The sequence below is a fragment of the Ictalurus furcatus genome, chromosome 7 (genome assembly GCF_023375685.1).
Source record: "Ictalurus furcatus strain D&B chromosome 7, Billie_1.0, whole genome shotgun sequence".
Classification (NCBI taxonomy): domain Eukaryota; kingdom Metazoa; phylum Chordata; class Actinopteri; order Siluriformes; family Ictaluridae; genus Ictalurus; species Ictalurus furcatus.
In genome coordinates, this window is record NC_071261.1 from 7,485,193 (window position 1) to 7,502,834 (window position 17,642).

The 17,642-nt window shown below is 37.8% G+C and overlaps 1 protein-coding gene across 1 annotated transcript in view; it reads left to right on the top strand.

The window, feature by feature from the left end:
* amph (amphiphysin) overlaps positions 1–16,170 on the top strand; it is a 40,720-nt gene extending 24,550 nt beyond the window's left edge. The window contains exons 15-25 of the mRNA XM_053628091.1: positions 429–584; positions 4,243–4,287; positions 6,659–6,847; positions 7,279–7,332; positions 8,772–8,822; positions 9,039–9,092; positions 9,495–9,536; positions 12,251–12,547; positions 12,928–13,104; positions 13,215–13,316; positions 14,459–16,170. Of these exons, the coding sequence (XP_053484066.1) occupies positions 429–584; positions 4,243–4,287; positions 6,659–6,847; positions 7,279–7,332; positions 8,772–8,822; positions 9,039–9,092; positions 9,495–9,536; positions 12,251–12,547; positions 12,928–13,104; positions 13,215–13,316; positions 14,459–14,563 (1,272 nt within the window). The 3' untranslated portion in view covers positions 14,564–16,170. The remainder of the gene's footprint in view (positions 1–428; positions 585–4,242; positions 4,288–6,658; positions 6,848–7,278; positions 7,333–8,771; positions 8,823–9,038; positions 9,093–9,494; positions 9,537–12,250; positions 12,548–12,927; positions 13,105–13,214; positions 13,317–14,458) is intronic.
* Positions 16,171–17,642: the final 1,472 nt, after the last annotated feature.

Below are 17,642 nucleotides of genomic sequence, written 5' to 3' on the forward strand. Positions count from 1 at the left end.
TTTAATTTCTGAAACAATTTAGTATGAGATATACACAAAAAAAAATAAGAAATCAGGCAAATACTTTTTCACAGCACTGTATATGTTAGGTACAAACATAATTTGGAATACAATGAATGGTATTGGTAATGAATTTCTTGGTAATGAATTGCAGTTTGTACATCTGCTTTGTAGGTGATATATGATCAATCCATTTGTACATTCAGAATGTACCTTTCACATAAACACTTATAAAGGAACACAGTTATGAGATGTGTTATTGGTCTGCTAATCTGATATTTTGTTCCAATCCACTAGACATTGGACTGAGTGTAATGTGGCCCAATACCTAAAATAAGTTTGACACCCCTGATGTAAGACTTTGTGTCTGTGACTGCTGAGGACTTGGTCTTGACAATAAATACTCACTACCTACTTTCTCTGACTAGGCTTCAGATGCTGGTTTCAATGCCAACTGGACGGCTGACTTTGGTTCTGCAGCTCAAGATTTGGGAGATGTTCAGCCTGCAACAGATGGGCAAGGTTGGCCTCCTGCAGAAGGATGGTCCACAGATACAGTGCCCCAAGGAGAAGCCACAGGCGAGGTTAGAAGCTGGGATACAAAGTATGACCAAGAGCCAAATCCAGACTGTGAAGCGTGTGCTCTCAGAAGTGGCAAGATAGATCTTCCATTTGAGCAGCAACCTGTTCAGGAGGTTACTGAGGAAGGGTGGGCATCAGAGCAATCAGACTCAGACACACATCACTCTGGGTGGACAGGGGATGAGGAAGGATGGACTGCAGAAATGAAAACCACAGGTTTAGAGGAGAGTGGAGCTGGAAAGTCCATGCCAGGGATTATATTCACAAATGAGTTTGGCCAAGAAATAACAGAGGCCCCAGAGGGAAGTGGGCAGGGATCATACTCAGAAGAAGAGGGAAACAACTCTAAGTGGTACTTAACAGGTCAGGGAGAGGTGGATGGGTCAGGGTCTGAATATGAGACTGCTGAGGAATGGGGAGATGCTCCAGGTCAGAACAGTGGATGGATCAGTGCTGATGATGAGCTCGAATCTGCAGAAAATGATGGACCAATATCAGATCAGGATATCACCAACAGCAATTTAAATCAAGAGAGCTTTGTGAATACTGACTCCTCCTTCTTGGAACAGAGCACCATAGATGTTGCAAGCTTTATTGGTCATTCTTTTATAGCTAATTGGGAGCAGCTGGCAAAGGCAGAATCAACAAAGCCTAATAAGGCAACAGAGTTTGGACATCACAGTTCATCACAGTATGTTTTCAGCACAGCAGATCCTTCTCATATCACAGAGCAGAATGACAGAGTAGACAATAAACTTTCAAATGTTTCTGAACCCAAATTATGCTCTGACCCATTTTGCAAACCAGAGAGTGACCTATTTGGTTCAAGGCCTGATCCTTTCGCTGCATCAGAGGAGGATTCATTTGTTACTGGCAATGACTCATTTGCCAACTCAGACAAGAGTCTATTTTGGCCATCAAAGTCAGAAAACTGTCAGTTATCTCAGAAAGTTGCCAGTGATCCATTTGCCATGCCCACGGGAGATATTTTTGGCTCTGAATGTTCATCTACAGAGGGTCAAGCAACTGGTTTTGCTTCAGATCCTTTTCAAGCAGGAGTTGTATGGGCTACAGAAATCACACCAGATCCTTCTGCCAGAGGGACAAATCAGGAACCTTTTGCCAGTGAGACGAACCATCTTTTTGCCAATAAAACTGAACAGGATCCTTTTGCCAGTGAGACTAACCAGGATCATTTTGTCAGTGAAACTGACCAGGATCCTTTTGCCAGTGAGAGTAATCAGGATTCTTTTGCCAGTGAAACTGACCAGGATCCCTTTGCCAGCAAAAGTAATCAATATCCTTTCACCAGTGAGACTAACAATCTTTTTGGCAGTGAAACTGACCAGGATCCTTTTGCCAGTGAGACTAACCAGGATCCTTTTGCCAGTGAAACTGACCAGGATCCTTTTATCAGCAAAACTGACCAGGATCCTTTTGCCAGTGAGAATAATCAGGATCCTTTTGCCAGTGAAACTGACCAGGATCCCTTTGCCAGCAAACCTAATCAGGATAATTTCACCAGTGAGAATAATCAAGATCCTTTCACCAGTGAGACTAACCAGGATCCTTTTGCCAGTAAAATTGACCAGGATCTTTTTTCCACTGAGATTAACCAGGATCCTTTTGCCAGTGAGACTAAACAGGATCATTTTGCCAGCAAAACTGTGCAAGATCCTTTTGCCAGTGAAACCAATTGGGATCCCTTTGCCAGTGAAAATAGTCAAGGTCCTTTCACCAGTGAGATTAACCAGGATCCCTTTTCCAGTGAAACTGATGAGGATCCTTTTGCCACTGAGACTAACCAGGATCCTTTTGCAAGTGAGACTAACCGGGATCCTTTTGCCAGCAAAACTGTCCAAGATCCATTTGCCAGTGAAACTAATTGGGGTACCTTTGCCAATGAAAATAATCAAGATCCTTTCACCAGTGAGACTAACCAGGATCCTTTTGCCAGTGAAATGGACCAGGATCCTTTCACCAGTGAGACTAACCAGGACCCTTTTCCCAGTAAAACTAACCAGGATCCTTTTGCTAGTGACACTAACCAGGATCCTTTTGCTAGTGACACTAACCAGGATCCTTTTGCCAGTGAAACTAATTGGGATCCCTTTGCTAGTGAAAATAATCAAGATCCTTTCACCAGTGGGACTAACCGGGATCCTTTTGCTAGTGTGAACCATGAAAACCAGGATCCTTTTGCTAGTGAGAATAACCAGGATGCTTTTGTTAGTGTGACTAACCAGGACTATTTTGCCAGTGAGACCAACCAGGATCTTTTTGCCAGTTACAATAACCCAGACCCTTTTGGTAGTGCGACTAACCAGGATCCTTTTGATAGTGAGACTAACCAGGATACACTTGCTAGTAAGGCTAACCAGGACTTTTTTGCCAGTGGAACTAATCAGGTGCCTATTTCTAGAGAGACAACCCAAGACCCTTTGGCCAATGAGGGCAACCAGGGATGGGCAGGGGTCTGTGTGTCCACAATGACTAGGCAAGCAAGTGGGGAAGGAACAGACTTTTCAACCAGGAATGGATTTGCCCCGTGGGCATTATTTCCTACCCCAACTGCTGATTTGGTGATCTCCAGTAAGGATTCTTGGCAGGAGCTGGATGACAGCGGTGGCTACTTCCTGTCTGGTGGCCAGGGTCACATCATTACAGGCTGGCCTGGAGACAGTGGCCCAATTCAAGACCCATTTGTTCCCTGTCCTGGTCAAAACAGCATATCTAGTCCAAAGACTGCAGCCATGGAAAAGACAGCCAGTGTTAAAGAACCAGAAAATTCTGACCTGTCTGAAGATGAGGTTGCAAATCGGAGATACGGAAAGTTGTACCAAGAAATAGATGCACAGAAGGATGAGGTACCTGAATTCCTCCCTATTTTAGTGTAGCATGAACCCAAACACAGTGAGAAGCTCTTTTCCTGCCTGCAGATGAAGCAGTAGTTTCCAACTACAAACCCCTTCAGACCCCAGAATCCCTCAGAGTCAACAGATCCTGGTCCTTTGTCTCTGTCTCTCCTCTGCTTGCTTCTGATGTTTGGTTTAATTGTTTAATTAGTATTCCTAATCCCATTACTCGTATACAGCAAGTGTGTTGAGGGCCAATATTCAGACTGTTTCTGTGATTTGGTTTAGGTGTCCAATAAAGCTCTAAATGGACTTGCTCAGGTAAATAGGCAATTAGACTTGTTGATTAAGCTGGAAGTGCCAATAGAGTTTTGTACTGACTGCTGCAAGAATGTTCTTAGATTGCTCTGATTATCATCAAACTTAGAAGTAGCATTGTCATTATTGTAACATTGTGGTTACAAAGCAATTTTTGTTTATACTCTATAGTTTAGAGTTTAGATTGTAGTTTAAGTCAACTTAAACTTCACTGCAGATTGTTTAAGCTTATATATAGCTTAGCGCTGGACTGATCTTTAGCCACCTTGAACAATTATGGAGTGGTTTTTGTTAACACATCTAGCATTGTCTCTAATACCGTAATGATCCTTAATCACCCCCCTTCTCTAGAAGGTTCAGATTCCTTAAAATATTTTTATTTTAGATACAATTTTTGGATGTCTTACCTTGACAACTAACCTTGATGTTTCATATGTTACTTGATTTGTTAACAGTTCCTCTCATATCTTTTGTATTGCTTACAAAGGTGGATTCCTCAGTTCCAACATTTGTGGCTGACTTTGATAAAATGGTGAGTCATTGGTTCTCTTCAATACAATATATTATTCTCTCATAGTGTGCATTGTAAAATGTTAAATTAATGTAAATGTATTATGTTAAATTAAAGTTTGATGATTTGCATTATGTATACATCTCACTGGTGGCACCACTACTCCAAAAGTGGTGGGGCAAATTTGAAACATTGCCTATTAATAAAGTATCACTATCATCATTAATACACTATCAAATGACAAATAAAACTGACATTTTGTAGTAATTTTCACAATTTATTTGGACAAAAAACAGATCAGTCACATGGAAAAAGTAAGTACACCCCTACATGTACCACACCTTCAAATCCATAAAATTAGAATTAGGTGTTCAAGATTGGGTGCCAGTGATTAAAACCTGCTTAGGGAGTGCAGGTGGAACCGGTCTTATTTATACCCCTCTCATATCTAATGTCTGGTGTTCCCTTTGCTATTGAGGTGTGTGGTGTCATCATGCCAAGATCTAAAGAGTTCTGGAAGGCCTTCAGAATAAAAGGCTGTAGATGCCTATAAGTCTGGCAAGGGATTTAAAAATATTTAAAAATTATTTGAAATACATCATTCCTCTGTAAGGGAAATCGAATACAAGTTCTGCTGATTTCAAACGAGTGCCAATTTGTCCAAGACTGCCCGTCCCAGCGAATTCAGCCTAACAGCAGACCATCTCATGCAAAAAGAAGTCTCCAAGAACCCCAAAATTTCATCACAGGATCTGCTAGTAAGTCTTGCAATTGTTAGTGTCAATGTGCCTGATTCTCCAATCAGAAAGAGATTGCACAAATTTGACCTGCATGGGAGGTGTTCCAGGAAAAGGCCTGTGCAATACTACAGTTTGCCAATGAGCATATAGGCAAAGACCAGGCCTTTTGGAATAATGCGCTCTGAACAGACGAATCAAAGATAGAGTTGTTTGACCACAGTAAGAGCAGACATGTTTGACGCAGACCAAAGACAGCTTTTAAGAGAAAGCACCTAATACCTCACCCTCATTTTCAGGAGAAGCACTGTGAAGCACGGTGGTGGACATGTTATGGCTTGGGGTTGCTTCGCTGCCTCAGGGACTGGAGAGCTTGCATTCACTGATTCAACTATAAATTCTGCTTCATATCAAAGAGTGATTGAAGATAATGTGAGGCCATTTATCCAAAAATTTAAGTTGAACCGAAAGTGGACTTTTGAACAGGATAAGGATCTTAAGCACACTAGCAAATCCACCAAGGAATGACTAAAAAATAAGAAATAGAGGGTTTTAGAATGGCCTAGTCAAAGCCGGAATTTGAATCCCATTGAAATGTTGTGGGGATCTGAAACAGGCAGTACATGCAAGAAAACTCTTAAACATCTTGCAACTGAAAGAATATTGCATGGAAAAGTTGTAAAAAAAATTTCAGCAAGCCTGGTGGACAATTATGCAAAACGCCTACAAGAAGTTATTTCTGCTAAAGTGGGCAATACTAGCTTCTGAGGCCAAGTGTGTGCTTACTTTGAATATCACCTCTATTAATATTTTAGTTGAATAAATGATTGAAAAAGGTATTTTTCCTTGTGGTTTTGTTCAAGTATGTCAACTTTATTAATAGGCACTGTTTCAAAGATGATCAAATGTTTGCTTGTCCACATATGTCAAAAAAAGCCAACAATTTCCATTGGATGCACTTATTTTTTCACATGACGGTATATCTTTTTTTTTTTTTTTTTTTTTTTTTTTAAACAAGTTGAAAGAGTATCTGAAACTCAGAAAAGCATCTGTTTGGGATGACTGTTTTGGGATGCATCACACTGATGCATGTTGTATATACTCAGAAACAGAATAGCAAATAATATAGGATAATTATCATAAAAGTGTTGTTTTGTAAGTAATATCAGTTTTGGTTTTTATTGTTTATCTGGTTGTAACATATGAAATTCTTCTCTTCTAATCTGTACTCAGATCCACTAATCTTTCTCTTTGACAGTGTATGCACCTGTGTGATTTTATGTAATTATATTTGAACCCAGACAGCTCCTTTTCAGTTTTTCATTAACATAAAAGTGTAAAAAGAACCTCTTGGTTAAATAAAATGTCTAATAATGTTATAAATGTTATAGGTAAAGCTAAAATTTACTTCCCCTAGGTTAATAACTCAGTGTGCATGTTTCATGACCTTTACAGGTTTACTATTATACACTATTTTCACACATAAGTATATACTTGTATATAGACACATACCTCCTGGGTTTTTTTTAGATCTTTTAGATCTGAGATAATATTTATTGACCATTATTTCTAAAGCTGCTCCCTTGTGAGAGGACACAGGGTGTCTGGTCTGAATTTGCGATTCTCATACTGCATATGTGTGTGTATATCTAAAGTCTGAGGCCCCAGAAGGGGCAGAAACTGGTACAGAAGCAGCCCCAGAGGGAGTGGGAGAGGGGGAAGGGGAGGTGTCCCCAGCCCAGGCCCCAGAGGCTGAGGGCAGTGTCACAACTCCTCCTGAACAAACCACTACTGAACCGGCAGAGACCACTGCTGCTAGCAGCCCACCTGCAGAGACTGCTTCTGTGAGTGATACTGGCTATTAATGCCCAAATATTATTAGAATTGTAGGTTATGTTAATCATTTGTAAAATAAAAAATCATCAACATCACCGTCATCATCATCATCATCATCGTCATCATCATCATCATCACATTTATCTCCATCAGCACCTTCTTCAATTTACCTAAACTACAGAAACCTATATCTTTGTCAGTGGCTTCACTGTATTTATTTATTTACTTATTTATTTACATCAGCTGCATCATTCATCAGTCGTCATTCTTTACCATCACAATATCATCTTTCTGTTTATCATTATGCTTTGGGGATTATGTTTGGCCATTTAAAAAAAAACAACATTTTAGATATGCTCCCATCATGAGTCTTTTGTGAGATGATGATCAAAGGGTTGTAGTTAATGGTATTTTTCCATGTACTGTGCTGCTCTTTAAGAGCATAGTGGAGTCTTCTGAAGCTGCTGAAACTATGGCAGCAGAGCAGACTGAGGTATGTACCTTTTTTTTTAACCAGCCTCACACTGCCTGTGCTGCCTGCATTATCTTGCTCATCACATTACTGTGCTTTATGAGAAACTTAAAATTTATTTATTTATTTATTTATTTAATTATTGTTTTTACTTATACACTAATCTTGATCATGTATGACAGTGGGAATCAAAGCTGTGGAACTGTGGAAAAAAATGTGTGTTTTCTTTTATTTTTTTTCGTTCCCATTTTAGTATTTTCTGTGATTAATTTGATGTCTGTGATTGTAGAAGTTTGGTTTAAGAAAAAACAGATTCTCACTGCATCATTCTTGGTGTATGCGTGGTGACCTGGGAAAACCTGTCACATGGTGAAATTCTGACATTATGTACTACATATGCACTATATAGCCAGATGTTTGTGGACACCTGAACATCACACCCATATGTGTTTTTGAACATCCCATTCCACATTTAATCCCCTCTTTTGTTATAATAACCACCACTTTTTCGGGAAGGCTTGCCACTAGATTTTGGAGTGTGGCTTGTGCCCATTCATGAGGCACTAATGAGGTCAGGCACTGGACTCAGGTGAGGAGGTCTTGGGTGCATTTCAGTTCATCCCAAAGGTGAGGTCAGGGCTCTGTGCAGGCCACTCGGGTTCTTCCACGCCAACGTTGGCAAACAACGTCTTCATGGAGCTTGCTTTGTGCACAGGGGCATTGTCATGCCGGAACATGTTTGGGCCCTTTAGTTCCAGGGAAGGGAAATTCAATTCAATTCTATTCATTTCATTTTTATACCCACATATTGGCGTGATGGTCAGGTGTCCACAAATTTTGGCCTCTATAGTGTAGTTCTGAAAACTAGGAACGGTGGTATACTAGGCAAGACTAAAAATTTAATAAAACATTTCCATATCATTTTGGTTAAATATATATTTATCGTTTCTTAAATTTCTTCAGACTGTGTTATAGAGAGAAAAACACTATTTTGACCAATTTTTTTTCCCTGTTTGCCAGACATCTGACAGGTTTTTCCCAGACTGCCACACATAAGTTGGCTTTTATTAATCATAAGTTATTTTTTGTTTGTTTTACCATTATGTTGATTCTGTTTTAATGAAACTGAAGATAAACTTAGCCAAATGTCAAATAGTAAAAATAGTACCTATGACATAATTAATGTTCATATAAATCATGTAACACTAGCTTATCTTGACTTTGGATGGCAATAATATTTTACTTGTCTGTTCTCATTTACATCATGGCCACAAAAACATATCGTGAAAAAATGAGGTTGAGTGTCTACCCATGAGAATAATTTGTCTTTTATTGTTTTATTACTCTTACTACATCATTTATATGGCATAATGATATGTATTATCTTTAGTTATCTGACTGATGCATATTTGAGCCAAGCATTTCTTTAGTAACTGGGGATTAAAATATTTTATGTGTAGACCACCCCAGTTGATGAGACTGAGAAAGAACAACTCATCCAAGCGGCTCCGGTAAATATGCCTTTTGTCTTGAATGGTATTAGTTAAGTTAAAAATAATTTCAAATTCAAGTTCTAATATAGCACTAGATCATATGAGCTTGCCTTCGCTACAGTGCAAATCCACTGTGCCATCTAATTCTTACCACTTTTGTACTTCTGCATATATGTAACAGAAATAAGGCCAGAGTTTTAAATTACAGTAATTATTACACATTTTTGCCATAAGGAGGAATCTGCTCCAGTAGCAGAACGAGGAGAGGAGCCATCTACAGAGGCTCTGGTAACTCCCCTCCTACTCTTCCCATATAAAATTGGAACTGTTTATACTGTAATGAAATTATTATTATTATTTTTTACACTACGGTAGAACCCCAATACAGTCTACATAGACATTTCTTCAGACGTTTGTGCTTTACATTGTGTAGGTAATAGCAGAGCAAACTATTCCAGATATACCTTTTTTAAATTAGTTATGGATATATCTTGGTAGTTGATTATTCTGTTTTCATAATATGTACAAGAACTACTAGTTATATTGCTTGCTTTAGACATAGACCATGGAAACAAGCTGTGTCTAGGTTTTGAGGCATTTTAAACACACCCTTGTGTAGGAGGTATTCTGCAAGTTTCATGCTTGTGCATGTGTAATAATTATAATTATTCACCTTTCTTTTGTGTGTAGGCACCTGCAGAAGAAAAAGAGTCTCCTATTGAAGAGACTCCGGTAACTACTTAACACTCTCAATTACTATTGTCATGGTAAAAGCCATAAGACCCATAAGTGGAGTAGTGGTCGATTAAATTCACACTGAATTTAGCACACTTTTCCAGCTGTGGTGTCTGCTTTGTATCAACATGAAGCCTTTTAAGTTTATCTTAAGCAAAATATTTTTCTTCTGATCACAAACATTTATTAGGAGAATTATGACATTCTCAAAATGACAACCTGATTAACAGGCTACCTAATGAGTCAAGAGTTATATAATTTAACACACTAGTAAAGGAAAATATTACTCATACTTTTATTATTTAAAATATTCTTTCTTTTATTTTATTAACTAATGCACATATTTAGTCATTTATCTATTAGTTAAATCTCACAACATTTTCTAATCTCCTAACCACTTATATGATAATGAGGGGGTGTGTCCAAACCAATCCAGGAGGTTTCGGGCTGACATCAAGGTTAATGCAGGCTATAACGATGGACGGTGTTGTCCACACTGTCTTTGTCCAGTGAGGAATTTTGCAGCTTCTAATATAGATTACAACATGCTCTCATTACTGTCAACATTATTTAAAGATAAGGCCTCACAAATATTTTCAGAACTTTCTCCAGCTCAATTCAAAATGTCATAACACATTTTTTTTCACATTTTAAAATACTATATACTATACTACTATACTCTATAATGCTACAACCCTAATTCTGAAAAAGTTGGGACATTATGGAAAATGCAAAAAAAAAAAACCCCAAAAAAACAAAAAGAGTCATATGAAAATTCAATTCACCCTGTACTATATTAAAAACACACTATTAACACATTACTTGATGTTTTACTTTGTGAATTTAATTTATTTTGGAAATTATACACCCATTTCAAATCTGATGACTGCAACACACTCCACAAAAGTTGGGAAAGTTGACTGTTTAGCACTGTGTAACATCACCTTTTCTTTTAATAACACTTATTAAGCATTTGCGCGCTGAAGACACCAGCTTGCCACCACCAATCTGGCCAAAATGTGAAATGGCCAAAATCCTACCGATTTGTCTTTGGGGAATGTTGCTCTGAAAGTGTTGCATTAGTCACTGATTCAACTGTTGGCAGATTGGCGAGCCTCGACCTGTCCTTGTTCTTGAAGGACTGGGCCTTTTTTATTTTTTTCGAGGTTCCTTATATACTCTGATTAAACGATTGCCTCATCTATTTATTTATCAAGTTGTCATATTGCTATTAGTCCTAAGTTGCCCTGTCCCAACTTTTTTGGAACATGTTGCATGCAACAATTTCAAAATAAACATTTACCTTCAAAAAACTATGCGGTTTTTTGTTTAAATACGAGTCAAAGTACATTTACAAATCATTCCTCTTTGTTTTTATTAGCATTTTCCATACTGTCCCAACTTTTTTGGGATTGGGGGTGTATATACTATATAAAATACTACTAATTAATGTTTAAATTTTTGTTTAATTCGTATATTGTTTTATGAATATTTATTGTTTTTGACTGTTGTTTTTTATGTGAATAATTTATTGGTGGATGGAGACTGTATAACATTCATTTAAACTGCAGTGCATATTTCATACTGTTGGTTATGCCATTGCTCAACATAATAGCTCAGAAAAAAAAACATTTTAAAGTTTACTTTAAAACAATTCACTTTTCTGAGCCCCTTCCCCACTTAATGAACATGAATGAGATCTGATCCTTGGTTTGATTTTTATTTTTTATGATTTGTTATATTTTGACACAATTTATTTAAACCACGTTACCACAAAGTCAATTGAAAACATATTGGACTTGAAAAGCGAACGAAAAATACAACATAGCATTTTGTTGCATATTGAACATGAACTCTAATTTTAAGTGACAATTGTAAGTGTCTGTTTTGACATTCATACACTTGGCACAGATGACACTTTGTGGTTTCAATGGTGATTTCATTCCATTTCATTGTAATTAACATTTTTTTTCCTATCATTTTAAGCATCATCATTCAAAATTTCTGAATGTGTGATGTGCTGTGGTACTATTTAGCTTGTCAGTTCCAGGGTAGTATAAGGTAGCAGGTTGTATATGTAACAATTACATAATGTAACCTATATTCAAAATATAAAAAGGAAGGTCTCAAAAGTTAGGTTGATCAGTTTATCACTGATTTAAAAAAAAATTATTTTTCTTACTTTCTTTTTATTGGAGTCAAATGTACTCTGCTGTAAATACTACATTAAATTCAGTATATATTAAATACAGTTTTTACAGAGACTTGAAATTGTAGTGGTGTCAAATGTAGAAGAAGAAGAACTTAAAAAAGGGATTGATCACACCCAAGGCTAATTCCTGTTAACCGGTAGCTTAGCATTCAGATTACTTCGTTCGCGTTGTTACTGATTTCATCTCAGCTATTAGTCCCTTTCCCCTGTGTGTTAAGTAAGAACCCCAGTAACCATGACTTCTTTTCTCCCCCAAAACCCTTCATCATACCTTGTAAACCTTCCCCAATTCAAATGGCATGATCCAGTTTGTTTATCCCTAAACTGACCCTCATCCCCTCCTTACTGAGGACAGTTTCAACCACTGCAGTTAAACTGGTCCCAGTTCCCTTCATTGTGCTAAATACCTTCCCATGTGCTGCTCCGCACTGATCCATCCAAATGAGTGGCTGTAGCGAGTGTCTCGTGCCTGACTCTCACAACTGGATGCGTCTTTTAGACCATAGATAACAAACCAGAAGATGCAACCAGTACAGTAGAGACCAAACCCGAAGATGAAACCGCTACCCTAGAGGTCAAACCAGAAGAAGAAACTGGTACAGTAGAGATCGAACCAGAAGGAGAAACTGGTACCATAGAGGTCGAACCAGAAGGAGAAACTGGTACCATAGAGGTCAAACCAGAAGGGGAAACTGGTACCATAGAGGTCGAACCAGAAGGAGAAACTGGTACAGTAGAGGTCAAACCAGGGGATGAAACCAGTAAGGAAGGGGCTTCAAAGAATTTTGAAGAGGAGGTAGATATTCAGCCATGAGGCTATACTTTGGTACACTTGTCACTAATAAGAACCAGGATGTATGTGCTGTGGATGTAGCATAAAGACTGTTTGATGAATGAGATGTTAGTATGTTGTATATAGAATGTTAATGGGCTATTTGCCTTTGGTGTATAAATAATATTTAAAATTGTAGAATGTAACATTTTTAACCTGAAATTTCTTTTTTTTTTTCTATTGATGTACTTTTTTATTTTAAATTTAATGAACCATGGGTTTCTTGTGTTTAGAATGTTACCTGAAGAATTGGTTGAACAATTTGCTTAAAATGTTGCTTGTGAAATTTACATTCATGAAATTTTGGTGAAGTTACATTTAACATACATCTTGGCTCATCTCAGGAAAAGATGCCTATTCCCTCTGTGGTCATTGAGCCTGCTTCCAGCAATGAGGGCGATGATGACAGAGATGGTGACATTATATCTCCAATAGCATCTAGTGAAGATGGAGTGACACCAGACAACCAGACAGCCAAAGATATTTCCAACTCTGGCATGCCTCCAGGCTTTCTGTATAAGGTCAATAAACAGCATCAAAAGACATGTAATCATATCTGACAGCATATGTGTACCCCCCCCCCCCCAAAACAACAACAACAATGAAACAAAATCTATTCCCTTTGTTTTAGGTTGAAACAATGCATGACTTTGAGGCTGCAAACCCAGATGAGCTTGAACTGAAGAGGGGAGATATTGTTCTTGTTGTTCCCACAGAGCTGGTGGAAGATCAGGTATGAACTGTGTTAATGAACTATGTGTTTGAAAATTTTAGTTCCTTTAAAGGTTCGGGGAACCTAAGCTCAAGTGCATCACATGCGTCAGCTTGCATGCAATTTTAAACCTGTTATAAATAATGTAGGTATTTATAAAACTGAATTGCTGGCACGGTGGCTAAGTGTTATCATGTTTTCCTTGCACCTCCGAGGTTGTATGTTCGAATCCTGCTTCCACCCTGTGTACATAGAGTTTGCATGTTCTCCCCATGCCTCAGGGGTTTCCTCTGGGAACTCCGGTTTCCTTCCCCAGTCCAAAGACATTTGTTGTAGACCGATTGGCATTTCCAAATCGTGCGTGAATGGGTGTGTGATTGTGCCCTGCAACGGGTTGGCCCCCCATGGTGACTTCCGTCTCATGCCCTGAGTTCCCTGGGAAAGGCTCCAGGCTCCCCATGATCCTGTGTAGGATAAGTGGTATGGAAAATGGATGGATGGATGGATGGATAAAACTGAATTATCCAGCCTATACAAAAGTTGATTTGAAGATCAATGATTTTTGTATACTGAATAATTTCTTGACATGGTGGATCAAAAAAATAAATTATATTAATTTACATACTGGCTTCCTCCGAGAGACCGGTTTTGCATGACCTGTAATTGTACAGAACAACTTTTTTTTTTTTCCAGATTTTATGCATCTGTGTCTGTTTCCTAAAAGAATGAGGAAAAATCTCTGATATGATAGCTGAAGATATTTTTGGACTTTGACCTGTCTAAAGACATTTAATCATTTTTTAAGGGTAGCTTATCAAGCATATATTGAAATGTGAATACAAAGGTAATGGACATTCAGTATGTGCTTTAGTATTTAGTGATCTCTAGCCTAAACTATTACACACTAAAACCTTACTATACTTTTAAGAACAGCCTTATACAGTACCTGCCCGTTCATACACTTATCTAATCAGCCAATCATGTGGCAGCAGTGCAATGCATAAAACCATACAGATACAGGTCAAGAGCTTCAGGTACTATGCCCTTTAAACATCACAGAAAACTATCACATCATTTCAATGATTAGGTTGTTGGACAACCTCTACTCCATCCATCCATTTTGCTCAATAGAATTGGCTTAAACTGACTAAGTGTCTCTGCAGGATGCTGGCTGGCTCACTGGCATCAGGGAGAGCGATTGGCTACATCAGGGAGCCTCTGCTCAGAAAGGATTATTTCCAGAGAATTTCATACAGCGACTGGACTAAAGCCTCAGAGCATGCTGGGACACGACGTATAAAAGCCAAGAGCTGCAGACAGTCCTAACACTACAGTGCAGTCTGGAGCCCTGACACACAGTTGTGGATCAGAGCGAACAAAGCAAATCATATCTAAGAGGAAAATACACAATCAACAAAATGCGAGGACACAAAAGCTCTACTCAGATTGTAAAGAAAATAACAGAGCATGATGCGATAGTATGGTCTACCTTACTCTTGAATTGAGAGTTCTCTGTTTATGTTTGTTTACTTGTAAGCAGCAACGAATTGATGTGTGCTTTTTTGGAACTGTGGTGACCTCCACCTGTAATCCCTGTAATCTGTTTAAAGGTAAATTATGCTCTGAAGACAAAAAAATATTTTCTCTGCAAGTGTATCGTATCGGGTTTGTTGCTCTGCAGCAAATTTTATCCAAATTTGTAGTGATATGATCTATTTAACCGTTCTAAGTGTTACGCAAGACTTCAATGTTTCCTTTAAGACATTTCCGACCTAAATGTTACCTTGCATCCTTGTTAGTGTTCTCTGTAGTTTTAATGGCTGGACATGTATGGCTCTGGTGATCATTTCTGGAGAAACCAATATCGATATTTTGTGATTTTAGTATTATAAGTCTCTACCTGAAGACAGAATTCCAGATAGAACCTTGTAATACTAAGGGCACAATTTGCTTAGTAAATACTTGCTGTGCTCTTGCCAAAATAATAATAATAATAATAATAATAATGAAATCCTAAATATGTGACCTGATTAAAAGAGAAATATGGATATCTGTAGAGTTATGAACATGAAATGTTTCAAGAAGAACATCCTTTTTTGGGGTGGGGGTGGGGTGGGGTGGGGGGGCAAAATGCAGCTTTGCAAAATACACAACACAGAACCTAGTGATAAACGTTTACTTATACCCACAATTAAATAAAAAAACAACAATTACCCTGCAGACATTTCTGAAAAAAAAAAAGTGTTGGATAAAGTTTTATGTTTTGAAAAGTTCTATTTATTTAACTTTATATTTTTTAATGTGAAGCTCATTGGGAGAGTTTTGGGCTGGGATCTCTGCAAAAATATGCAATATGTGTTGTTTGGTTTAAACCGTAACCATTGTCTTGATTGTTTAGAGGTAAAGGTCATTCCTGTGTTTGTTAGCCTTCACTGTAGAGAATTTTTGTGATGTACATATCTCCGTTAATTTATCTTTAAAGTGAATAAAGAATACTCCATATGGCTTTGTGTTTCTTCTTCAGGAAAGCAAATCTATTTTCAACTTAATCAGCAACAATGTCAACTGAAGCAACTTGACACAATGTACTTTAAATCCTCAAAATGCATACATACGACACGCACAAAACATTCTTTGGCTTAGAATACGTCTTATTACGTTTATAGTGTGACCGTCAGAGTCTGGAAATGAATGTACACATGTAAAACTAACTTGTGGCCACTAGAGAGCGCTATTGGCCTTGTTTTATGTTTATAATGTCGCTGTCACGTCTCAATGATGTACATTTGGATTTTACAATAATCTTATTTAAAAAAAATTGCATTAAAAATATATGTCCTGATACCCAGAATTCATCATCTGTTACAATTATTCTCTCACCACATTAGATGGGAATTGGAATCAGGCCTAATATGCAATTACTTGAAGTGCATATTTCTCCTCCTCACCTTTTATACATTTTTTGTACGGGTTATTTTATTGTAATGGATTACTTATGCATTTTTATTTGGTTTAGTTTACATTTATTATAAACAATATTATTAACTACTATTTTTAATCATAAAAGCTGACAATCGTAAATCAATATAAATTTATGCCAGACAAACATACACATACATACATACGTACATACATACATACATACATACATACGTACATACATACATACACACATACATACATACAGACTATGGATTTGGTGTTTGTTGGCCAAATCAGGTGTCTTAAACACCATACAGGAAATGACTGAGCATTAGGAGTACACTGAATCAGCACACGAGTACTGATAAGTAGTATATCTTAAGAAGTCCTGTTCTTTCACACTTTTTGGAGGCCCAAGATGTTTTACCCCTCCAACACTTGGCTGAATGATGATTAGCAGTTATAAACACACTTTGACACTTTTAAGAGTGAAGAATACTTTGGACCAGGCTGCAGTTATGTCACCACATTTTAGGAAGTCCTATTATGACAGACTGGGATGAAAGTTTACAACATTACAACAATTATACAACATATTGGGACAATTTACAAGGTGCAGATGACTTCAGTATCCTAATTTTAGAAATTTAATTTCTTCCATAGAGGTGGTGAGATTGTGGTGGCCTGGTTCAGCCTCTTAAACAGTAGTCTGGCTACTGTTTCTTTCATAAGGAAGTTATGGATTTCACAATACAATAGTTCAACAAAGATTTTCCCATTAGTGATTTTATTTTCCCATCATTTTTCATTAAATGAATCACAGTATATAATACAGATATACTGTACAATGGAAACCTACGCACATCTTACAAACTCACGTGTGCAGCATTAGGCGATGCATTATTTCTTTTGAGGCAGATGAAGTAGGTTGTATTTTCCTCTAGAACCTAGATCTCAGGTAGTTTCTCTTGCAATGACTGATTGTATGAAGCTAAATACACAGTGCAGACACTACCACTGTCTCTGAAATAAAGTGGGTCACTTGATCAGCATTGCCCCACTATGGGCTACCCACATCGGGCTAATGCTCTGATGCCAATGTTGTGCCCATGTGCAAATCCCCAGTGGTCTTATGTAGACATGTTTGCAGGGCTATGATAGCAAGTCCCTAATTAACTGTCAGCTAAAACAACTAAAAACACATTTTGCCTAAATTTTATCCGCTTGTCACACATTCCTGCTTGAATGGAGCAGTGGGTTTTGCTTTTGTTTTGTTTTTTCACTGACTTTCATGGCCAATTCCCATCAGGCAGCTCTTCCCTTCATGCTAACCAGGAGGGTGAAGGCTATCACATGCTTCCTCTGAGGCATGTAAATCCAGCCAACCGCATGGGTCATAATACACTTGAATAGTTTTGAAAACAG